This window comes from Mustela nigripes, chromosome 4, assembly GCF_022355385.1.
Source record: "Mustela nigripes isolate SB6536 chromosome 4, MUSNIG.SB6536, whole genome shotgun sequence".
Lineage (NCBI taxonomy): Eukaryota > Metazoa > Chordata > Mammalia > Carnivora > Mustelidae > Mustela > Mustela nigripes.
The window spans coordinates 49,262,779-49,287,920 of record NC_081560.1 but is presented as its reverse complement, the minus strand read 5'-3'; the positions used below and the strand labels follow the sequence as shown (position 1 = coordinate 49,287,920).

The window sequence follows — 25,142 nt, the reverse complement described above, 5'->3', positions numbered from 1 at the left end:
GGGATCTTCTAAAAATTAGTAAGTTTATCAATAAATAGTCCCATAATTTTGAAAAGAATGTCAGCTTGCTAATTTAAGAATTCTTCATTTTTAAAAAGCGCTTTCTTTTAAGGCATCTGCCTGAGGACTGGTCATTTAATAAAATGTCTTCTTTTTTAGTGGCCCAAAGATAAAAGGTCTTAGATAAACTACACTGAACTTCAAATTTCAGATGAGGCAGCATTTTCTTGAGATAATTATCCAAGTTTCTTCTTCGTTGAATGGTACGAAATATCTCTGAAACCACTGGGAAGATATTTTTACGTAACTGGAATAACTTGTTGCTTTAATTAAATGTTACCTCACCTCATTTTATTTTAACTGGGAGTTTAAAAGTTACCATATTATTAAAAAGTCTTTGAAACACTCATAACTAAGAACAGAAAAAAATTCAATTTAAAATAAGAATGATCTTACTTTTTCCTTCTTTTTGTTTGGTCCAGAGTATTATTGAGCTTTTGTGAATATTTTGATTTAGTATATCCTGTATCTTGTTACTTTATCATCTAAGACTCATTGTTTTAGTACAGGAGGAAAAAAGAGTTAGCAATTTCTTTTTCTCTTGCTAACATGTAAAGTTTGCCATCCAGTCATTTAAGAGCAATCCCTAGCTTCCTGGGCAATATGTATTTGAATTCACATTATTTCTGTTTTACAGCAGTTTTTGAAAAGCATGTAGTGTGCCACTGATTGTCATATTATTTTTAGATGATGTAACATAGCCATCAAAATTGATATTAAGTATGCCTAATACTGTGGTATGTAAACTTCACAAGATCATCGTTTTCACATTAAACATGAAAAAAATAAGTTCAGTTTGTTGGATCACTTATTTTATACAAGAGGATATATTTCTTCTGACTTACACCTAAATTCAGTGTGTTTTTGAACAAGCCATAAATTTTAATGAGAAGCTTTGGTAGGATTTGGTTTAAGAGTCACTATAGTTGTGCACATTTGAGGCTTTTAGCCTTGGTTTGGTGGTTGTGATATCTAACCACTGGCTTCTTAAAACTGATTTTCTGGAGCTGAGATATTTAGGTGAACTTCAGCCCCCAGTGGCTTTTTGGCTTTTTTCTAGTCCCTTATATTTCTCTCGTGTATTTTTCTAAAGCTTTCTTTAGGAAAAGAACATAATTCCTAAGTAACTAAATTAAATAGATGTTTATTTAAAACTATCTTTAATGGAACTTAAATGTAAGGAATTCTAATCTTGGATGCTTTATGATTTCACATACAGCAAAACTGTATTTCCTCCGTGGCTAATTCTGAAAGGACAAATGATTCACCTGTAAAGCCATTTTATGTGTTTTGTTTGAGAACTGATCTTATACATAACCCAGAGGTGTCGACAATGAAAGTCAACAACCTGTTACTTAGGGCTTTTTTAAAATCTCACTTGGAAGAAAGTGATTTAGATGGCCAGTTAAAATTTCAAGTTTTAAAAATTACTGAGGAAAAACAGAAATGTTTATCTTTAAGTAGTTGTGACACTTAAGATATTAAGTATTTTGCAGGAGCTTTTCAAGTCTAATGCACATTTTATTGAATAATTAAATACAAACAAGTGATATGCCATAACCTGACTGTAGTAAGGTAAAAGAATAAAATTTCTTTTATGGCTATTAAGAACATAACCAAATTCATTTAGCCTAGGCACAATTACCGTTATATCCAACAGCAAACTGAATGCTCTTTCGAACTCAGTATGTTTTTTTGGTGCCTTAAGGATACATCATTATTGAGCTACTGTGGTACAAATACGTTTTGCTACTGTGGTACAAATACGTTTTTCAGTATTTCAGCTATAAAAGAGAAGATCCTTTTCCATGAAAGGTCTCTACAGTTTTAAGACAAAAGCAACAAAACAAAAGCTTATTCTGTTTCTAAATAGTTTTCTTCTTAATATTTAAATTGCTTGGTCCTATGAATTCAATGTAGCATCTTTTCAATGGAGAAAACCATTTATTTCAACATAATTTTCTCTTTTTGTTTGGAATATAGACCTTCTCTCACTTTATTATATATAAACACAGTTTCAGAAAGAAATGCCATCAGAAATTAATTACCCCAGTTGGACATTCAAAGCATAGATACAATTTTCTTTGCAAATAAAGGTCATAAGACATTAATACACTGTAATAGAGGGGGTTCAAAAATTGTAGAAGAAGTAAGCAACCATTATCTTCAAAATTTGAAATATTTACAAAAGATTTTGCCTCTGTTCTTTGCCAGATGCATCTCACAAACGAGTAACCATTGTCCCTTCAAGTCAGACACAATTGCTCTTCACTCTTGTTGGAAACTTTTTTAGATCATTCTTATGAACACCGCATTGGACACTAATTTATTTTAGCTGCGCAAACTCTGGTAGTGAATGATCCTTCTCTCTTTCTCTAAAATTCCGAAGACTTCTTTTTCAAAGATACCGAAGAGAAGAGGAAAAAAAAAATTAAGCTACGGTTTTCTGCTGAATGTCAACTCTAGTCTAACGACACTATACAAATGGCTTATTATGCTAAAGAGGAAAATACCCTTTCTCTCCCACACAGAAGTGTAGATGCATCCCAAACCCCACACCGCTAGTCTTTGCTGCTGTGGAGGCACAGCACGGGCGTAACTTGTGGTTGTGTTTTTGTTAGTTTCTTACCTCCGGGTCTTCTTTATAGCTTTGCCCCCACCCCACTGGCGGTGGCGCTCCCGCCGCTGCACCCTCGACCGCCCGTTGGCTGCGGCGCCTCGGCGGCTCGCGCACACTCCCCCGCGCCGCGTCCCGCACACGCGCGCTCCCGCCTCCTCCCGCCCCGGAGCTCCGCCGGCGGCGGCGGCGGCGGCTGCGGCGGCGACTGGGTGGCAGGTAGCGAGCCAGCCGGCCTCGGTCCGGTAACCCATGGCAACCGCCCTGGTAACCCATAGCAACTGCGCTGCGGAAAGAAAGGGGGGGGGGGGGGAAGAAAGAAAGAAAACCCGGGGGGGGGGGGCGGTGGGTGGCGGAGGGAACAACAACCGCAAAAAGACAGCGATTTACAGCGGAGACCTGCAGCGCCTGCTCCCCTGCCCCACCTGCGGCCAACGTGGGCACCGCGAGGCTCCCTTCCCAATGTGAAAATGACAACTCGGGCTGCCTGAAAAATAATAAAAAAATGAGAATGGGGACCTCGCGGGGGTGGGGGGAGGTTGGTGTGGCAGGGAGCTTTGAATGGTAATGCCTCCCCCCCCCCAACACACACCTCGCCCCGGGGCTCCGGGCTCAGTGGTCTCCTGGGGCCCCTGGGGTTTGTGAGCGCGCGTGGAGCAGCCACCCCGCCGCTCCGGTGGGTTTCGGGGCGGCTGGGTCGGGGTCGGCCGCGCCGGAGCCGGAGCCGAGGGAGGCGGCGGCGGCCCGTGGTTGCGCGGTCTAGACCCGAGTCTTTGTTCTGCAGATGGTCGCAGCGCTGCGGCCTCCTTGCCCGCCCCGGCCCAGCCGGCCGGCGCAAGAGGGGACGATGGCATGCTGCCCGGGCCTGGAGGCGGCGAGGCCTGGCGGGGCCGCGAGCGCCCCGGGGTCCGGCGAGGGTGGGGCACAACCCGAGCGCTCCCGTGTGTGTTATCTGTGGCCGCACCGCACCCAGCAGTTAACCTCTTTCTTCTGCTGTCTCCCCAGGACCTTAAAGCCTGCCGGGCGGACGCGCGGTCGCCTGAACTCGCCGCCCCCCGTTTGGAGAGGGAGGGGACCGTCGCGCTTGGTGGCGGGACTGGGCCTCTGGGTAGAAGGGCGTGCCTCCGGGTCCAGAAACGGCCCTGGGTCGGAGTTTAATGTCTGTGTGTGCGGGGGAAAGGAGGGGGGGTGAGGAACAGGCGGGGAGACACCAGTGGGCCGCCTCTTTAGGCTGCAGTCTCAGAAGAGGGGCTGTTCGTCGCCTGGAAAAAAAAAAAAAAAAAAAAAAAAAGAGCGCGCGGCCGGTGATATAACCCGGTGCAGGACCGCCGAAGGACAGAGGGGGGCGCTGCCGGGCCAGCGCCGTGGCGGCGGCTGACCACCCAAGAACGCGCCGCCTGGGGTCTGGCGAGGTGTCCGCCTGGTGGAGTGGTGTTAGGGGTTCCTGGTGGAAGGAACCTACGCCGCGCATAGATTTCCGTCCGTGTTTAGGAGTATCGTCTTCTTGCTCGAGTATTCGCAGAACCTCCCGGCCCTCAACGAGAAGACGACGCAGGAAGCATGGGGACTCGTTCCATCCAATACAGAGCACTTAGGCCCATGCAAGTCCATTTTATAAGAAAATGTACTGCAGTGAAGACCCGCCGCCCTAGGAAGGTGAAGTCCACAGTTCTAGGTCTAGTTCAAATGAGCTGTGATTCCAAACTCATTTTGATGTTTTAAAAAGAAAAACGTTTGACCCGGATGATTTTTGAACTCCTTGGATTTCTTAATCCTCAATGATTTTCCCTCTGTAGATGTGTACCAGTTACTAATCCAAATAGCAAAGCCATCAGCAACATCTTTTCTGAAGGCAAAGACCTACACAAGTGTAGCACACACTCCCTTGTACAACGTGTGTTCCTGAACAGGTGATTAGATCACCAGTGTCTTTCCTAATTTTGCTGGTAGATAAGAGGAAATCTGGCTATGTAAAGAATCCCATTTTAATCTTTTATAAAGAAAAGAATCTTCCAAATGTATATTTTTGCTGCCACAGATTCTAGGGAAACTTGGTTTATTTTCACAAAATGCACGTTCTGAGTTCCACAGCCAGGGAAGCTCCTGGCACAGAGACGGTGTGAACCTTTTGAGGTAAAAGGTGACTACTTGCATGCCTGGGGATTCGTTCAGTACCATCCCAGCCCTATGCATCGTGGTGTACTGGGAGCCCTCTGGTTTAATTTAATTTTTTTTTTTTAACAAAAGCAATTACAGAAAAGTGCAAATTTAACGTGTGACATTTAACATTTTGCCGTGGCAGGCAGCCTCCACTTAAATGGGGCCTTTCTGCAGAACAACAGGAGCCAAAAGGCCTTGTGTCATGGAGTAATGTAAGACACAATCTGGCCTGCAAACGCACAATGAATCGAGAAGGATTTATGTAATTAATTGACCAGTCTTAACCTGTTATCGTGATGTAAGGAATTTGGAACTCATTAATTTGGGCTCTGACAGATTTCATATTAGAGCTGGCAAATATGGATTGAACCTCTTATTCTTGTAGCAGCTGGAATTTCCATGACAGTGAGGATTAGTGAAGAAGACCTATTGCTGGAGTCAAACTGCCTCTTTGTAATCAGTAGCCCTGTTCTGCATTAAAGGGATAATGAAAAAAAAAAAAAAAAAGAGGTGTATTACCTGGCTGAAGAAGCAGAAGTGTTCACTCTGCTGGTATGTGTGTTGGGCTCCAGCATTTGCAGTCAGATGAAAACATTAATTTCAATCATAAAGTTAGATGGTTTCCTAAGCACCTTGAAAGAATGAGAAGGTAGAGGGGTCTCAGGGTCGGGTTTGGTATTGTTGTCAAAGTTAAAAGGGATGAAAAGACGGAGCCTTTGAATTTCCTCTATGTGAACACAGAGACTGTATGAAGAAGGATCTAGAAGTCCTCTGAGGGGCAAATGGTATTTCTTGTAATGTCATATCCGCAAATGAGCAATTCAGAGCCTTGAAGGAGAGCCTGGCTTTCTCAGGAGCCACTCACTGTCTTCTGCTCAGAGCTTTTTCGTGGGCCTCACAAAACCCAGGATTCACATAATGAGCCTTTCATTGATCATCTAATCTCTGTCCTCTTCCCAGTATGTGATGTCTAGTGAATCACCCCTTTGGAAATACCTAATTTCTTTTTTGAGATTTCAAGAAAACCCAGTAGAAGCCCAACTTCCATTTTTCCCCCTTGACAATCAGAAAATTGCGAGGTTGAAAAAAGGGTCTCCAGATTAAACTAAATGTCTTTTCTTTTCCTTCCTTTCACAATACTTTTCCTCTATTGCTGGGCTATGTGATAAGGTTAATGCACCAACGGCTGTAGAGATCATTAATACAGGAAGATAAGCAAAGTTGCGCATTTAAAACATTTTCAAGGTATCATTTGCCTCCTTTTACCGATAAAGAAGCCTTTGGTAACAAATACAGAAGCAAACACTGAATATTTAACTTTTGGACAGAAAGCCCAATTGATCTTTCCTAACACATTATTCTTCATAAATACTCTCCAAAGTTGGGCACTGCCTGCATTCTTTCACTTGTATATTGCCTTTAAAATTTTTCATTCAAGCAAAACTTAAATTTTTATATAACGAATATTGTTATAATATAAATCTTCGCAAAACAAAAAGATTTCCAGTCCTCCCTTTTTGTGCTGTCAGGATTCCAACTGAATTGCAAAGTAAAACATTTTCTTTTTAGTCAATAATAATGGAATTTGATCTAGCAACAGAGGACTGGGTACAAAGATTTGTTTTCTGATTATCTTGTTAATGACTGATTTCTTCAGCTTTGGTTCCATTTAAATGAATGCATAAAGATAAACACTAGAAATTGGCATCAATATATTAATGTTATCCTTCTCATTGAGAAAGCAAGTAGTTGTTATTGGTATTATTATTTCAGTGGGAAGGCTGTGAAGATAAACAGTTGATATCAGCAAGACTTGGATAACTAATACAAACCATGACAAGAGCGATTAATAGTGTATATAAACACACTTCAAACTTGTATATATGATCTCAGCTCTCACCTACAGATTTCTTTGTATTTTTTTCAAGGGTAATTTGTAAGTTGACAATTACAAGGTTATCAACTCACGTGCTGTGTGTACTGTTTATGTATTGAAAGTATGGAATGGACATTTTGAAGCATGATTTGTTAGGGAGAGTGATGACTGGAAGGAAGTCTAGTGAATTGAGTTCTGGCTCTGCCACTAGTACAAACTCAAAGGTGGCCCCCAAGCCCTCTGGACAGCTGTTTCATCATCACCGCTATGAGAAGATTGAATACAGAATGCAGAATGTCTTTAAAGATGTTCATAAGGGTTGTTGTTTTTGTTGTTGTTGTTGTTGTTTTTAAAGGATGTAGGTTGAAGGTTTCCATGGTCAGTTACATTTTAGACACACTGTGTCAAAATTTCACATTAATTTTTCTGCAGGATTTGTTAGTTCCTTTCATATATTAATATACACTGTGAATTTCTTAGATATTTGTGTGTAAGGGGGGCTGGGGTGGGGATGCGGGCTTCTGTATGCAGTTTCCTTAAACTGGTTTGAAGAAGAGAAATCTAAAATTCTATGATTTTTGAGTCTGTAACACTTTGGACCTCTTCCCAGAATGAATAAGGGGCACCTGCTTTCACCCTAGGTGCTCCTGAGATAGGGTGTGAGAAATGTGTGACGATAACTAACTAAGAAGGATTCCCCTTCAGAGAGCCAGTTCTAGGAAGAGGCAGGGAGTGTGGTACTAATTTTGAATCTTAGTTTCACTGCTTACAAGATAAGTGGCCAGGGAATAGGTCACTTAATTTTATGGAATTTGTTTCTTCATTTATAGCATGATACAACGTGAGACCAGGTGTGAAGTGCTGATGAAGTCATTGCGCGTTCCCTCTGCTTAGAAGGGTCTTTGCTTTTCCACTTCCCATGCCTTTTTGCTTGGCTCATTCCTACCACTTATTCAGGACTGGTTTTCTGTCTCCTAAGCGCTGATGACTGATGTTGACTCTGACCACACCCACTACACATCAGGTGCCCTTTCTGCAGCAAGATCCCCGACCAACCTCATATCCCACGTGCCTTTCTGGCAGCACTTCTCCCCCTGTTCTGCATGGTGGGTCACCCGTCTGTCTGTCCCTCTGGTCAGGCAGAAGCTCCTAGAAGGAGAAGACTGCCTTTCATCTCTGCCACCTACTCCCTACCACCCAGCACCAGCCTACACTACATTCTGGAGGCAAAGTTGAATTACTGCCATGGGGGTGGGCGAAAGGCCTGCAGACCCTCTTGAGGCCCCTTTCCTGTGGCAGAACCAGCAAAAGAAGAAGAAGAGCTTGGGGAGCAGGAGCAGGTAATTCAGAGATGTTCACCTCCTTGAACTTGGAAACTTTGGTTATCCTGGGGGTGTATGAGAACCCTCTGGTACAGCACCTCTGTTTCTCAGTGGGCCTTTAGATGGTACATAATTATCCATTTGTGATGTCTGCAGGGCAGTCAAGAAATGCTTTGCTCAAGATGACTTTTTTCATTGATCAACGAGACCGTTCAATGGAATTTTTTTTTTTTTTAAAGATTTTATTTATCCACTTGACAGAGAGCGATCACAAGTAGGCAGAGAGGCAGGCAGAGAGAGAGAGAGGAGGAAGCAGGCTCCCCGCCAAGCAGAGAGCCCGACGCGGGACCTGATCCCAGGACCCCGAGATCATGACCCGAGCGGAAGGCAGCGGTCCAACCCACTGAGCTGCCCAGGCGCCCCTCAATGGAACGTTTTGATAAAATATTTCTTTTGGCCAACTTGTTTCTGATAAGACACTGTGCCCAGTGCAGGGTGTTTATAGTAGAGAGACATCCTAAAACTGGTAGGTGATTTCAGGTGGAAAGATTGGACTATGTGGACAGGTTAGCGTTTTCTCCAAATGTCTGCTGCTTGGTCATACAGCCCTATATAAAGCTGAAGCCCAGACTGACTTTTAAAGAGGAACTAAAAAGTAATCTAAAGTTTTACTGAAGTCTCCTAAAAAAACACCAAAGAAATCTAATTTAAACCCCCAAACTTTCTGTCTCCATCTCTCTACACACACATACATACACACACACTCACACGCCCCTCACATTCCTTGTCAGTTTTTTTAAACTTCTGACAACTTCAATGACTGTCCAAACTTCCCAGTTCCAACCCACATGGGCTCTTATCTTGCTCCCCCTCTTCTCTATCCTGTCAATTCCATCCTTCGCTCTTCTGCCGTGTAAACTGGTGACGACAATCTCTGATCCTCTTGGTTCCTGCCCACGCGAATTCCAGCCTGCATAACTGGAGCTCATGTAGTCTGGCAAAGACAGGCTTCTTCTGTGGAGCAGGGGCAGGGGCGGGGTTGGGGGTGGGGATGGGGGGCCATCGTGGTGGTGTGGTTGTGGGTATGCTGGGGATGAAGGTGGGGACTGGCTGGCTCTACTCACAAAATATTTTTCTCCCATCACAGAAGTGAGCAGAGGAACCCTGTAGTGTACCCCTGCTGATAGAGCTTCCTGAAACTCCTACTAATTTTTTAGGCTAAGTAATTACAAACATAGTTTGCATCCCCTTTTTACTTTCTTCTTCTTTTTATAAGGATGTATTTTTTAAATTTTTATTTGTTTATTCTTAAGAGAGACAGAGGTAGAGGGGAGCCTGACATGGGGCTCAATCCCAGGAACCCGGAATCATGACCTGAGCCAAAGGCTGACGCTCAACCATCTGAGCCACCCAGGCACTCCTCACCCCTTTTTTACTTTCTATTTACCAATTCCATTCTCTGACCTTCATGGGAATTCACCTAAAGCCATAATGTGAAAATTAATCTTATTTCTAAGAACCCCTGGAGAAAGAGTCCTTTGGTAATCCACCACAAGGATTAACAGCTCTTTTTACAAAATTATTTTATTTTATTTTTAAAAGTTTTTATTTTATTTATTTTTATTTATTTGATCAGAGAGAGAGAGAGAGAGATTGAGCACAAGCAGGGGAAGCGGGAGACAGAGGGAGAAGGAGAAGAAGACTCCTCACTAAGCAGGGCTCGATCCCAGGACCCTGAGATCATGACCTGAGTTGAAGGCAGACGCTTACCCAACTGAGCCACCCATGCACCCCATAGAATACAACCATATTTTATGTGAAAAGAAAACCAAAAAAACGTTTCATGTTCTAGTTGAAATGTTCTCAACATGACTATTTCATTCTAAGTTTTGCTGTCATAATTTATGGTCCTTTTCAGAATCAAGTTTGTCCATAACTGTTGTAAATAGTAGACCTCTAAATGCAAACATGACATTTTTGTAAAAGTTTCAACAGTGAAGTAGATTGTGAGCAGTTTAATGTAAGGTTGTCTAGGTGCCATCAAGGAGCTCGTCCAGCTGGCCCCTCAGAGGAGCAAAGACTGTGGCCATGGTAAACACGTATTAAATTGGGCCACTCTTCTGACCTCAAAGAGAACCAGAAAAAAGTAAAAGAATGGTGAAGGCAGGTGAATTATACTGTCTCTTAGGGGAAAGGAGACTGTTTTGAAATAGAATGTAAGTAAATCAGGAGCTGGAGTTACATAGAGAACACTGTCGTCATAAAGAAAGCCCGAGGAGCAATGGCTCCCATGAGCGAGAAATCGATGTCTCTTTCTGGAACTCTCCACCACAGGTAGGCAAGCCCTGCCCCAGGAAATCACGGAAGGACCCAGGCTGGTGGGGTGACCCTGCCAGCTTCCACGAGTGCTTTCCAGCATTGCCCCATTCACTCCTAGGTCTAGCTCATAAGATGGAAAGGTGAGAATAACTGGGGCAAAGCACCTTTTAATGAATTAAGTAAATTAAGTAAATTAATGTATTGCATTTTAATTTATTTCGATTATTTGTCAATAGAAACTCTCAAGCATATACACATGTAAAGATAATGGAGTAAAATGTACTCCCATGTGGCCATCACTCAAAGTCACCTTCCTGTGATAGAACTTATACACCATCACACCATTTATGTCCTCGAAATGCAACTTCCCCCTTTGATGGATTATTTTAAATCAAATCTCAACCCCCTTTAAGAAGCGATCTGAAAGCTGCAGACGTTGCTGCATCGCTTGGTAGGAATTCAGTCACCTGGTTGCATCTAGCGGCAAGCAGGGCTGGGCAGGGCTTCCAGGTGGCGGCTGCGTGCCCCGGACAGAGGAGAAAATGCCACACTTGAGATCACAGGATTTGGGGGGCGGGGGGATCCTTGAGAGAGGCCACAAAGATTGACGTGAAATCGCTCAAGGGAAGACTAAGGACATTTCTAGACCGCAATAAAAACCGAACGATGACATTGCACACTGATACCCTGTGAAAGGCTACCAAGAGTCTTACGCTCTTGAATTTTTAGCAAATGCAACATTTGCTGAACAAAAACAGAACAGCAAAATGAAGTCATTTAGAAAGACATCACAGAATCTTGCTTTTTTTCTCACCTGTGTAAAATTAGCTGAGATAATGATTTTGGAAGAAAGTCAATATATATGTAAATTATGAAGATGGCTTATTTGCTTCTGCTTTTGGATTCTTGTCTTGTAAGGTGTTAAAAGGTGTATGTGTGTTTAAACCTGATGTAACTTCAGGTGATAAAAAGAACGAGACACCACAGAATTTAAAATGAACAAAAGAACTAGTTTAGACTAGTTTAATGAATCAATTCATGCCAAGAAACATTTATTGAGCTTGTACTATATTCAAGGATTGTCCTGGGTCTCAGGGATACAATGAAGCAAACAGATAGTCCTTGTTCTCAGGGGTCTCCATCTGAGGGCAGATGCACATGGAAGCATCTAACCATAACGTAAGACAGAACGTCTTGTCTGCTTTTCCACCGGAGCCACCCCTCTCTGCTCTCAGTTCAGAGTGGAGCCCATTCAACCTCCAAGACTGGCCGGCCAATCAGAGCAATGGTATTTCCCTGGCCCAAGTGATTGGCTCCGTAATGGGTACGTGACTCTATTAGAACCAGTGATTTTTATGCAGTCACAGGTAAAAGAAACTCTTTCTTGCTCTGGAGTGACTGGGCGAGGATGCAACCCAGGAACTCCGGAACGCCATCTTGCCCCTGTAAGGGGAGGCTGCGTGAGAATGAGGCTGCAGAGAGAGACCCAGAGCTGAGATATATGAGAGTGGCCTTGATGCCATCATGGTAAATCTCTTGAATACTTCCCACCTCAAGCACTACCGGAAGCGCACCACTCACCGATGCAGTCATTCATTCACTCAATTTCCTGGCGCTACGGCATTTCATCACTGGAACATTAATAGGAGTAGGTACCATTATCCCAGTGTGGAGATGAACCTACTGCTAATTAACGGGAGAGCTGGAATTGAACACAGGCCTGTTTATAAATCCGAAGTCATTTCCTTGTATGATTTCCCTAGACAGCACTCCTAAGAAGAAAGTGGATCCTATTGATCAATCTTTTTTCTTAGCTCCTTGAAGAGTGCACTTGCCTCGAAGGTGTCCCTTACACATTTATCGACTGTGTATTTGTGATGCAAGCGGGGGTGGTGCTGTTAGAGTTGGGAGCACATAGGTGCAGGAGGAAGAGGAGGAGAGCGTGAATTCAAGAGCGGAGGTGATGATTTCGGGATGGGGCTACACAATGGAAATTCGGAAATCATCTGCGAGGTGATCAACAGAGATCATTTCTGCACACATGTGTAGTCAGTGAGGACTGCTTTGACCCCAAAATTGCAGTCTCCTCAGACTCCCTCACTGTCTCTCCTACCCCTCTTCTCTGCTTTATACCCCTCCCAGCACTCACCACCTGTATCCATGTTAAGTATCTATTTGTTTCTATCTGTTTCCTCCATACCCACCCAACAATATAAACTGTATTTGGGCAGGGAGATGGCTCTTGATCACTGTGCTACCCCATGTGGCCAGACGAGTGCTTCGCACAGAGGAGGTGCCTCCAAGGTACTTGTTGAATAAATAAATGAAAGAACAGAAGTGGGTGAGATTGCTCACTGATGGTGGTAAATAAGAGAAGGGGACAGAAGGTCAAGGAAGGGAAAATCTTGGAGAAAACTGAGAAAGTCTATGAGGTAGAAGGCAAATCAATAACGAGCAATTCCCAAGAATAAAGGAAGCAGAGTTTCAAGAAGGCAGGGGTGGGCAGCAGGGTCAGATGTGGCTGAGAGGTTTAAAAAAAAAAAAAAATGGTGGCTTCCATTACCTTTGGAATGAATTCTCTTTGGTAATGTAGCTCAGCAGCAGAGTGTGGTAGCACCTGGGTCTCAGCAGATCATGAGAATTTGAGTTCCAGTTCCATCATTTATTAGTGATGAAAATCTCTGAACACTTGAGCCTTGCTTTCTTTATCTGTACAATGAGTATAATACCGACCTTACCTCAGAACATGACTGTGAAGGTGAGCTGAATCACTGCATGGGAAATGAATATGCATGTGTGAGTTATTACTCTTATTCCTGATTTGCAGTGAATAGAATAAATATATAAGAATAAAGAAAGTCATAGAAACGTCTATACCGATTATTATAATTGATTTCAAGACAAAACAATATACATGATGAGTCTTGCTGTCATTTTTCAATCACCATGCATTCTCATTTGAAAGGGAGTGTTTATGAATTTGATTTTGGGGCATTTTCTTCATCATGCCTGATTCCGGGTTTTCCATGCCCCTTCTTGCTCAGGCTGCGTATGCAAATACACAGAACAAGCCAAGAAGCAACATTTCGGTTCTCTGTCAACAGGAGAGCCGCATACAACCTTTCCCTTCCCCTAACCGCTCCCAGGGCATATTGTTTCCCACCCCCTGTCGCCAGGAGGATACTTATCTCGTGTCTTTCTAGAAAATCTCTGATTATATTTATGCATTTTATATTTAGCCTTTTGTGAGGCTTTGGGTTAGATTTAGCCCTGGTGGCTGAAAGTTCAACGTTTTCTCAATATTTTCCTCCAAAACCGCAACCATAGTTGGCAGCAAAGAAGATGAGGGATGAATAGGCTTCCATGTTGCTTGGTTATAGATATGGAGATGCTGGCAGAAATTTGCAAGCATTTGCATATATACAATTGTCTGTCTGATGTTTGCTTCCATGCTTGCTCTCCTCCTCTGCCCCCTGTTCTCTTTGTGCAGTGAATTACTAATACAAATACAGATAATGAAATTTCTGATCTCAGCCTGCAAAGCAGACACACATTTTGGAAGGTATCTGGGGAAAATGGATAGGCTCTCTTGATCTTGTTGCTTTATCCAGACAAGGAAACGAAGAGGAGAAAGTAATTACAGGGACTTGTCTTTGAAGGTAGAATGAGTGGCATTGACAGGATTTCTTTTCAGAGAAGCTTGTAGAGATGCTATTTTCTTGTTAATACCAGTAGGTATTTCCCTGGAAATAGAGTTTACTTATTAAAATGTGTGTTCAGCAGATGGGACGCTGTCCACAGGAAGAAGAATGAGCTCTGTCCTTGGGGCTTCAGAACAGAGTGGTTTTAGGGGCAGTGAAGTTTGGCCTCGGGATAGGGCAAAGCAGGAGGAAGCAGGAGGAAAGTAAATTTACCCCTGAAAGCATCCTCTGGTCAGTCTCTGCTCTTGCATACTCAGGAGCTACCAGTTTCGTAAAGCAAGAGAGTGACTTTGTTGGGTAACCAGAGGTGGTGTGCCTCGGGGGGCCCTGATTAGGTGGCAATAGTATCTGGAATGCTCAGCTTGCCTGACTTCAGAAAATGTTCTCATTAGTGATTAGAAAGTCCCCTGGAGGAAAGGGCTGAAAGCAACTTTAATTGGAAATAATTTAAGGTAACAAACACCATATTCTTATACCTATCCCTGAGAGTAGACCCAAAGTTGATAGTCCACTAAGCGAACAACTAAAATTAAACCTATGTTTTCTTAAACAATCAAATGAACGCACAATGAAGTTCTCATTGTCAATGGACTATATAATTTACAGCATAACACCATCACCTTCTGTTCCAAAAATGTGTGTCAACTCTTGACTTTTTAAATAATCTTTGATTTTACTTATCGCTGACCTTTTATCATAGGTCGTGTATTAAACACCAATTCTGTGTGTGTGAACAAGTTTCTAAACAACCCAAGTTTGTGCTGACAGCTGTAGGAAAAGAACACACATTTGCTTTTTATTTCATGTAAATATGTGCTTGTTGTCAAATAAGACAGGGTTAAATACACTAAGATTTTGTCTTTCAGAGCTCACTAAGGGACAGCTAATCTATATCAGAAATAATTTTAGATGTAGAACTGCAGGGTGGAAAATATAGACCTCCCACTGGTTGAAATGACATTAGTAGGAAAAAAAATTGGCTGAAAAGTTATGCTATGTTTCTTTTGTCATACAACTCAAAATATGTTGGGGGAATAGAATTTTAAAAAGAGAAATGGTTTAGAGAACTGTTCTAATAGCTATTACTCTATTGGAAATTAGTTCAGTGGTATTATAACACTTTAAATAGACACATGTGAAATAATATCACTTTATAGTAGAATGGGGTTAAGTAAAAAACATTGATAGTATTATTTTAGATCAGGCAGATTCATTCCTTGAAATTGCTGGTCTTAAAGAACTCACTGGGCACTAGCTGGGAGCTTTGCTTTCTTCCTGTTCTTTGATGACATAGACTTCATAGCCCATAATGAGGTAAGTAGAGGTACACTGTTACCATTGTGGTTTTCTGAGGAAAAGGAAAGAAAATTTCTCTTAAAAATGAAAACGGTGTTTATCTTAATGCTGCTGTTGGACTATCAACAGTGGAAATTTAAGCTAGTATGTGGAATTCATGTGCAGATATAATGGCTACCGATCTAAGTATGAAATATTAATTATGTACCATATTGCTTCTGTTTGGATTCGTGCTCTCCACCGTTTTAGGTGGTGCTGTGGACTAATTTTCCCCCTGACTCACTTCCCGTGCCATGACGCCTCCCATGCAGTTTTGCTGGAATATGTCAGCTAAGGAGTTCCCTTACTGGGATGACTGTTGTGCCCACTTTCCTTTACACAACGAAGAATTAACTCTTCAGCTACACCCATCTGCATTATACAATGTATTGTGTAACACAGAAGGAGAATTTTAATAAGACCTCCAAGGGGTCTGCTGCCATTTTTAGAGGGAAGGTCTCCTGCAAAGGAAGTGCATGGAGAGTCTCAAGAGAAAGCTGCTGAAAACACCCCCGTGAGAGGAACGGGTGCCATCCCATTTTATTGTCTACCTGTCACCATAGCCCTTGCGTGATTCTGACAGGCTGCTCTTTTCTCTTGTAGCCAGTGCTGCTTAATGTCATTTTCTTGGTTGAACATCTTTATTTCTGACTTGTTACAAACCATTAACTAGTTTCCAGGTTTCAGTGTCCTGGATACTTTTGACTAGTAAGTCATTTGGCATAACAAGGTTTCCCTTTATCTTCTTGCGAAAGGAAAATCTCTACATGAAATGATCAATGTTCCAATTTTTATGAATCCTAGCAGATAGGAAGTGCCTGTCATCGGATGCAAGGCATCTTTTCTGAAAGCATATTCTACTTCATATAATGGAACTTGACAGACACACTAGGTAACCATTACACTGTTTGTAGAAAGCTTCAGACAATTTAGGGGGAAAGCAGAAAATTCTATAAATATACTTATCTTGTGATGGTTTCAAATAAATGTAACAATACTGTTTTTTAATTAGAATTTGTGGATGAAATGTTTTAAAATCCTTTGGATATATTTTTAAAAAGTATTCAGGGGGCGCCTGGGTGGCTCAGTGGGTTAAAGCCTCTTCCTTCGGCTTGGGTCATGATCTCAGGGTCCTGGGATCGAGCCCCACGTCGGGCTCTCTGCTTAGCGGGGAGCCTGCTTCCTCCTCTCTCTGTCTGCCTCTTTGCTTACTTGTGATTGCTCTCTCTGTCAAATAAATAAATAAAATATTTTTAAAAAAGTATTCAGTAGTTTAACAGTTGTCAACTCCATAAACACACTTTAAAAGTGTTCGTTATCTGTAACATGTTAAAATGAAGACTGGCTGCTTTGGGTGTTGATATTAAAAATAATAGAGACAGACATGGGGCTTGATGACATATTGCTAAAACACGAGGAACAACTTAGACTTTAGTTTGCTTTTGCATAAAGCTACTCACACATGAAATCAACGTAATTAAAACTTCAGATGATCTTTTCCTAAATTACTTCATATTATTCCAGTTTTAAAACTATAGGGGCACCCGGGTGGCTCAGTGGGTTAAAGCCTCTGCTCTCGGCTCAGGTCATGTTCCCAGGGTCCTGGGATCGAGCCCCACATCGGGCTCTCTGATCAGCAGGGAGCCTCCTTCCCCTCCTCTCTCTCTGCCTGCCTCTCTGCCTACTTGTGATCTCTGTCAAATAAATAAATAAAACCTTAAAAAAAACTATACTTGTCAGAACACATACTTAAATGTTATGTGCAAACCTATTAATGCAATGTTGTTATACCTAAACCCTAAAGAGGAATAGTTATGTATTCTTGCCTAATTAATGGATTAAGGAGATTTTAGTTTAGTTTTTTGTTTTTGTTTTGTTTGTTTGTTTGTTTAAAGTAAGCTCTTCACCCAGTGTAAGGCTTGAATGCATGACCTTGACATCAAGAGTCACATGCCTACTGACTGAGCTGGCCAGGCACTTTGGATCAAAGAGATTGTAAAAATCAGTTACTGACCTAGCGAATGGCTAGGCACTTTTGGTGCTCTCTTTTGGTGAAATAGTTGAGCAAGTGCCTAAGTGTGTATGTTCAGTGTATGTGGCACTGTTTTTTAATCTTGAAAAATTGGAGACAGTTTAACAATCTGTTAATGAAGGAAGGGATAAATGGACTATGTCAATCTCTAGAAAATGAAGCAGTATACTGTTGTTTAAAATATGAGCTACAAATGTATGTGTTGATACAGGGCATGTCTTCAATAGATGGTTGAGTGAAAAAAAGCAAATCGCAACACTGTATGTAGAGTGTGATGCCATTTTTGAGGGTAGGTGAACTCTCCATTGCTTCTGTCTTTACATGAACATAGAACAGTCTGGAAGGATACTCGTCAGACAGCCCCTGGATGTGAACGCATGGGGGAAATAAGAAGAAAGCCCTGATCTTTTTGCTTTATATACCTCCATATTCCTTGAATTTAGATTCTGTAATGTTTTTAGAGGCTATGAGCTCACCTGACAATCTAATTAAATAATTTAAAGAGGAAATCTAATGTCATAGAAAGGACAGGATGAAATGAGATAAATGTAGCTACTTGAAGTTTCTAACAAAGAAGCATGGCTCTCTTCCATTCAGTTAGCTCTGGCACTTAGAGCATTTGTGTCTCTTTGTGTATTTTAACGGAACCTCAAAATCCGGGTGCACATGGCTGTCAACCTCGGGTGTATGTCATTCCAGGCAGAGGCAGTGGTCCTCGGTTGGTTTCTTGGTGCTGTATTTCAAATCAGCTCATAAATTATTAATAGTACATGTGTAGGTCAGAGACACACTAACCCTGACAATCATTCCATAATATTCTCTCTTTAGCATCAGAAGAGAAGAGAAGAGAGTAATCAATATGCAACATCAGAGGTACATTTCACATAGATGTGGTATATGCACTTAGAAAAAAAGAGTCAGATCTTTACAAAAACCTGTCAGCCTGGCATTAATCTTGTATTATGAATAATGTGGCTATCTATGAATCTTTAATATTTTTTAAATGATGAAATTGTATGGTATGCTCTACCAAAGCAAATTTGATAAAATGTGAGAATAGTTTGATCAATGAAGATGTTGATATACTTGAATAAAAGAAATTTAAACCTAGCTCATTAAAGCAGAAAAAGCAACAGCTATACTGTGACCTCGGGGTAAATCTTCAGCCCCAGTAAATTTGCTTCTACCATTATCCAGAATGGCTAGATATTATTCTTTAAACAAGTTATAAAATTATTGTGTGGTTAAAATCATCATCTCACTAGACAAGCAGCTCTGGTAATATACTATCAGCAACCAATATGGTGCTGTCTCCTGGCTTATAATAAACCCCATATTTGAAAATTCCTAACAAACACACAGATTAATGTTTTATATATAAGATACAGCCATGCTTGAGAAAGATTACGAATCCAATGTCTTGCTAGAAATACCATTATGATCATTTTTTCCCCCCATGAAGTGATCCTGGAATAATTTGTTCCAGGTTTAATTTTCAGTGAAAGTAAAGTAGATCAAGAACTTTGCTTATGAAATTTGCCTAATGAAGAAATTTTAATCAGTGCTTGTTGAACTGAAGATAAAAATATAGTTTGTTTCCACAGATTTGAGGAGAATTAACATGTATCTGATTGTTAATATTTGATTCTTGTTTAATTATTTATGATATCAAGGAATGAATCTGTCAAGTAAATAATGAAATGCGTACATGCAGCATATGTAATTAGGTTAGGTGCATAAATCCAAAGTGTTCACTTTATAGTTGTCAGTGTAAAATTTATTAATAATGAGAAATGTTAAGTGAAGAAAATTCTTAACACAGTCTACCTCATTAGTGTGGATTATAGCAATTGTTGGTCAAAGAAGAAGAGGAGGCAAGGGCTATGGAGGAGAAATTAGGCTTCATTTTCTTAGCTGTACTTTAATTGTTTAAAAGTATCAGTGAATTGGAGCACATTTTCTTTTCTGGTGTTTAGAAATGTACGATTTGAACAAACAATTTGTGGGTTTGAGTGAATGCTGCAAATGGAATAATTCTATACTGAAAAAATACAGGTCCAGTGTTTCTAAATCCAATTACTGGAGGTGGGAAAATACAACTAACATTGAGAAATAAAAACCCACTTTCATGATTGAGCTGAAAGATTCTGTTCTTCGAATTCAGCTTTAAATTCAGTGTGATGGTACTATGATGGTGAGCAACGCATTACAGCTGTGCTCCTCTGTGTGTCCCTTTCTTCTCAGGGTGAGAGGGAGGGGAGGAGAGAAGCACCTTGTCAAGGACAGTCCTTGAACCCTGGGTTTGCCGGGCTGCTGGGACATGAGATGAAACAGGGACCCGAGGAGACCTTACGTACCTGTGGGTTCGGATGTAGGTAGTACTGGGCTAGGGGTTCAGAGTACAAGTGGAGGATATAACCAGACCCTGCCGCAGCGGGAACTTGGCTGAGTGGGTGCCACCGACTCTCCCATTAAAGATTTATGTATGTATGTATTTATTTATTTACTGGGGGGAGTGGAGAGCATGATGGAGTGAGGAGGATGCAAAAGGAGAGGGGAAACGGAGGGGAGAAGCAGATTTCCCACTGAGTGCGGAGCCCCATGTGGAGCTTGATCCCTTGATCCTGAGATCAGATCATGACCTGAACTGAGCTCAAGAGTCAGATGCTTAATCCATAGAGCTGCCCAGGAGCGCCCGAGCCTACTCTTTCTCTGGAATTTGACCTGATAACCTGGTTAGAGTTAGTTCTGTCCTTAAGGTTAATCATTAATACCATGGTGTGACAGAGAGGATGGTCAACCAGAAAACAAAATGAGATCCTATTCTGCCACTGACTGGCCTGGTGATTTCCAGAAAGTTCTCTGAACTCTAGGGCCTTACTTTCTTTGCTCATCTGATTAGAGGGCTGTTGATTCCGACTCTCATGGTCTACAATTCACAGAGATGATGCTGAAATACATCTGATTTTGTGCAAGCCCTTCCATGAGCTTCTTGAAAAAAAAAATGGGGGGGAGAGTAGTATTATTATACGAACATTCATCATCTGACTGGGTATTGTTATAGAGGCAGTTATACATTTATTAGAAGATGGAAGATATCATCACAAAAGGGAGTCCATGTATTATTTTAGTAAATGATAGGAATCTAACTATAGCTGCCACTAAAGAATTTCTTGCCTCACACATATGAAAGTTAAAAGAGAATTAGAAGGTCTATTTAGGGCAAAGAAGTGACTTTACAAAACAAAGAATGTTATGTTGTGATTTCCTACGTGCCCTGATTAAAAGGGGGGGGGGATGCTTATTTAATAATTTTATCCTCACAAGCTTCTGTGATCTCCACGTTTTCAAAAGGGTAATATTCTCATAGTGAATTATCAAAATTATTTGAAAAATTAAAAGAATTATTTGCTATCCTTCTGATCTTAATTCTCAGATGTCTACAGCCTAAAGAATTTAGGGCAGAAATGGCTTAATACAGCAAGCATTAATGTTATTAATGGCAAACCCTTATGTGGAGTCCATAACATGGTTCATTATTTAGGGAAAAACAAAGCAAAAGTGGGTGATTTTACCACCCACTAAGAAAATTATCAGTTGAATTAGCCAATCAATTTGTTATTGACCAAATTAATATATGCCATTTTGAACACATATTTTTGTAGAAAGAACAACCAAAAGAATAATATAAATGTGACTACATCTGACTTTCAAGTAAACCGTCATAAGTTGCATGAGAGAGATACTTTCAGTTGCCTATTCACCAATCCTCCCTTCTTCTGTGGGAATCACCTCTCTCCTCACATAGCCCAGAACCTTGAGAAAAATAGTTTTTGTAAGCCAATAATCTTTCAGAGGATTTGTATGCATCATAGATGACTGAGACTAGCTAAAATTTAATCTTTGTTCTGATATTGCCTGTGCTATTCCCTGCCTCTCCCCACTCTCCGGTATAACTCAGAGATAAATCCTTGTTAGTTATCAGTGATGATAATCCTATCTCCCTTGCCAGTAAAAGTTTAGAGACAGGCATGGGATCCAATTCTGGCTTGGATGACATACGACAATGACATATGAGAAAAGATCTGAGATAATTTTCTGATATAATTTTCCTACTCTTCAGAAGAAATTAAAGGTAAGAACAGTCCCACTTTTTCGGTTGCTCTTTAGCATGTCTTGAGGTGATGCCTGGAACTATGGTAGCCATTTTGAGACCCTGAGGAGAACTAGCTAAGGACAAGGTCAGCAAGCCCAGGATGGCTTGGGTCCCTGACAACACTAACATTATGGAGTCACTGAATTAATCAGCCTTCAGCACCTGGCCACCTTGAGACCTTTTTCATGAGATAATACATTTTCCTTGTTGCTTGAACTTGTAGGGACAGGTGTTCTATTACTTATATCCAAGTTATCCTAACGAAAACAAGAGGTACAAGAAACTATTATATCACCCAGTGTCAATACACTCAAACATCTGCAAAATATTACTCATAACAAACATTAGGTAACAAAACTTTATGTCACTAAATACAAGGAATGGGAAAGGAATTTTGGAAGAGGTGGTACTTAATCTGGACCTAGAAAGAGCAGTGGTATTTGAATAGTTGGAGATGGGGTTTAAGGGCATTCTAGACAGTGTGAACAATGAACATACTGAAGTGCATGTCATGGAAGAAGAAATGCAAGAGCATGATTTGGGAGTATATGATGGTAAACAGATAAGCCGGGAGCTGGTTAGATACAGACTGCAGCGGGTCTTGAATGCCTTGCTAATGAGTCAGGGTTTCTTTTCCTCAGCGAAGGGAACTGGGAGCTGTTGGAGCCTGTCACCATACTGATACTGGATGGATTGTTAAAGCATATTGTATGTATTTTGTATAGGGTTGTGTTTTTTGTTTTGTTTTGTTTTGCTTTGCTTTTTGCATATTTTAGTGGAAAGTGTGCTTGGTTTTAATGAAACAGAAACAATAAAAATCAACTTTCCATTCTAATTTAGATTCTGTTTTAAAGCAGCTGCCAAAGGAAACTACTAAGTGACAGGTTAAGTAGCCATTGTTTTTGAAAATGGCCAGAACCAGATACAAATTCTCTAAAGAGACTTCCTGAAGTCCGGGGGAGAACATTTCAAAGCTCAGACACCTGCAAGTGTGCTTGCAAGACAGTTAGATGGAGGGTCTAGGGAGAGAAGAGATGTTCTGCCTGCGAAGGCAAAGGAGTTAGATGGATGCTCTGGGAGAGAAGAGATGTCTTGCCTGTATAGGCAAAGGACCATCTTAAAAGCAAATAGAGTTGGGGAAAAGCTGCTTAGAGACCAAATGAGGTTGGAGGTAAGTACCCAGGAAGATGTTCCATTTTAAGCGTCTGGAGCAGACTGTCTTCAGTCGTTTTGCTGACGAAGAAAGGGAAAGAGAACAGGGAAGACACATGACCGAATTTCTGGGTTTTTTCCTTTGTTGACTTCTTCATATTGTCTCTCCTTCCAAAAAGGAATTAATTTAAATAGAGCCCTTGATAAACCTGAGGCAGCATGATTTCACTGCCGGTAGAGATGGGAATAAAATGAGACTTTCCTAAACTTTAGCTCTCTTACTGAGTGGACCGAGGAGGTCAGGAAGCTGAAGGGACTCCATTTTAGAAATGCTCCTTCTCTGCTGGTGTTCTGCTAGGCCCTCCTTACTCATGTTCTATATTTTGCTTCTGAATAAGCCAAGGAAGCTATGTTCCCACTTCCAGGGGGAAGCAAGACCATTAATCATTCTCCGAGTTTTGTCCTAGGCTTCCAAACATGGAAGAACAGCCAGATCCCTAACATGCTCCCGGACATTAGCTTCAAACAAACCTCAGCTGACACTGGCATCAACATCCCTACCTTCAGTAATTTATGGAATAACACCTATTGTTCACATGACACTAGCCTTTGATTGGACCCTGTCCTCAGTTCCTGAAGGAACACATACCCTAGACCCCTTCCCTTTCCAGTATAAACTCCTCACCCCAAGTGATGATGAGACTCACTCTCCCTTCCTTCCTGAGTCTTCCAGACACCCTGTCTGCTACCCTCTTTCACTCATGCTATTCAATAAACTGCTTTCACTTTTTCTGGCTTGCATTTGATTTCTCTCATGTAAGAAGCAAGGGACTCTCTTGGCTGATCCTGTGGGACTCATCCTCTGGGTCCTTGGACTCGGCCTGCCCGCCACTGAATCTGGCAAATCTATCTCCACAAAAGGTAGTTTTGCTGCCTGGCTATTCCATGGTTACCAGGTGGTAGATACCATCAAACTATACACAGCACCCAGATATCATCCAGCAGAAGAAATGGGAATCACTTCTGTGTGTCCCTTTTTTGGAGCAAGGAAGCACTCCCCAGAATGGTCCCCTTCCCCCGCCCCCCAGCAGATGTCCCCTCCCATGACACTGGCCAGGACTGCTCACATGTTCTTCTCTCAGCCAAGCCCACAACAAAAGAAGCGGTAGATTGTAACAGATTTGGGGTATATTCCTGGGCCACAAGGGAGAGGACCATCTTGGATGGGCTAGGGAGTTGAAAGAAGGGGGTGCAGAACAGCAGTGCCAGCTGCAAGAAAGGCACCTAAAATAAATACTGCAGAATGGTTGAGAACGTAGGCTCTGGGAGGGGAGCAGACCTACTTTTTAAAGGATTGGGCATAATGTTTTGTGCACAATAAATCCTCAGCAGATGTTTACTATTGTTGATGTTATCAATAAAAATGACCTAGCTCCTGCCCTTGAGCTCACGAGGGGTCCCCATGTAATAACTGGAGCTGTCACAAGGCAGGAGGTGACTTCTTGCTAGGGAGTGAGTTCTCCACTCCTTCTATATGCCAAAGGAGGGAGGTAGGCTCTGGACGGACTGTTCTTCCTTCTGTCCAAGACTTGCCTCTATTCCCACTTGGACTGGGAGAGAGGTTCCGCCCACTGATACGGCACCGTCCTGGTGGTAGGTGCAGGTAGATGCACCATAAGGCCTGGGGAGCAGAGAGCCGCACAGTCCCTTCCCTGCTTGTTCAGTAGGCACAAATGGGGCATTAGGGATGCTTTCGTCCAAGTTAATCACCAGGCAGGGCCGTCGGGGACCAGTTGGGTCCAATCTCTCCCATCAGGGTTCAAGGTTACGAATCCCATCCACGGAGTCCTGTTTCCCGGGCATTGCTATACATTAATTAGACGGCAGTTGAGAGGCAGGGCCTTTGCTTAACACTCACGGGCACATCTTAGTAGATCAGCAATTCTCAGCCGCCCTCTCCCCCATTTCTCTTCCCAAACCGGCCTCCCCCGCGGTCCTCGGAGCGGGCGAGGGGCGGGGGTCCCGGGTCCCGGCGGCGCGGGGGCGCGGGAGGAGGAGCGGACTCTGCCGCGGGCCGTCGGTCAGGTCGGGCGGCGGCGGCGGCGGCTCCCGGGACCTCCGCCCGCAGCCCCCGTCAGAGCGGAGGCAGGCGGCTGAGACCGGCGGGCCATTTGCATTCGCCGGCAGTCATTTTTATACGCGGAGGTAATGAAGTTGTCAGCGGCGCCCGGAGTGTGGCAGAGCCTGATATTCAAATAGACCTGCCCGCCTCGCCCAGCCCCCCGCCCCCGCCGCGGGCCAGCTCGCAAATCCCCGGATGAGCGAATCCCCTCCCGACCGCCGCGGGCGTTTTGTCTGGCGGGTCGCCGCCGCCCCCGCGCCCCGCGCCCCGCGCCCCGCGCCCCGCGCCCC

At 42.5% G+C, this 25,142-nt stretch overlaps 1 protein-coding gene and 1 long non-coding RNA gene across 3 annotated transcripts in view; one reads left to right on the top strand and one right to left on the bottom strand.

Moving 5' to 3' along the window:
* Nucleotides 1-442: 442 nt before the first annotated feature.
* Nucleotides 443-3,871, bottom strand: LOC132015869 (E3 ubiquitin-protein ligase MARCHF11-like). The gene is made up of 4 exons (XM_059396694.1): nt 3,270-3,871; nt 3,103-3,164; nt 2,690-2,958; nt 443-2,453 (listed from the first exon to the last, which is right to left on the bottom strand). Exons 1-4 carry the CDS (start codon nt 3,529-3,531, stop codon nt 2,387-2,389), a joined length of 660 nt encoding a protein of 219 aa, XP_059252677.1. The 5' UTR covers nt 3,532-3,871; the 3' UTR covers nt 443-2,386.
* Nucleotides 3,872-19,881: 16,010 nt separating this feature from the next.
* Nucleotides 19,882-25,142, top strand: part of LOC132015868 (uncharacterized) — an 11,732-nt gene continuing 6,471 nt past the window's right edge. For both annotated transcript variants that reach the window (XR_009403805.1, XR_009403804.1), the window contains exon 1: nt 19,882-19,905. This is a non-coding gene — a long non-coding RNA (uncharacterized LOC132015868). The remainder of the gene's footprint in view (nt 19,906-25,142) is intronic.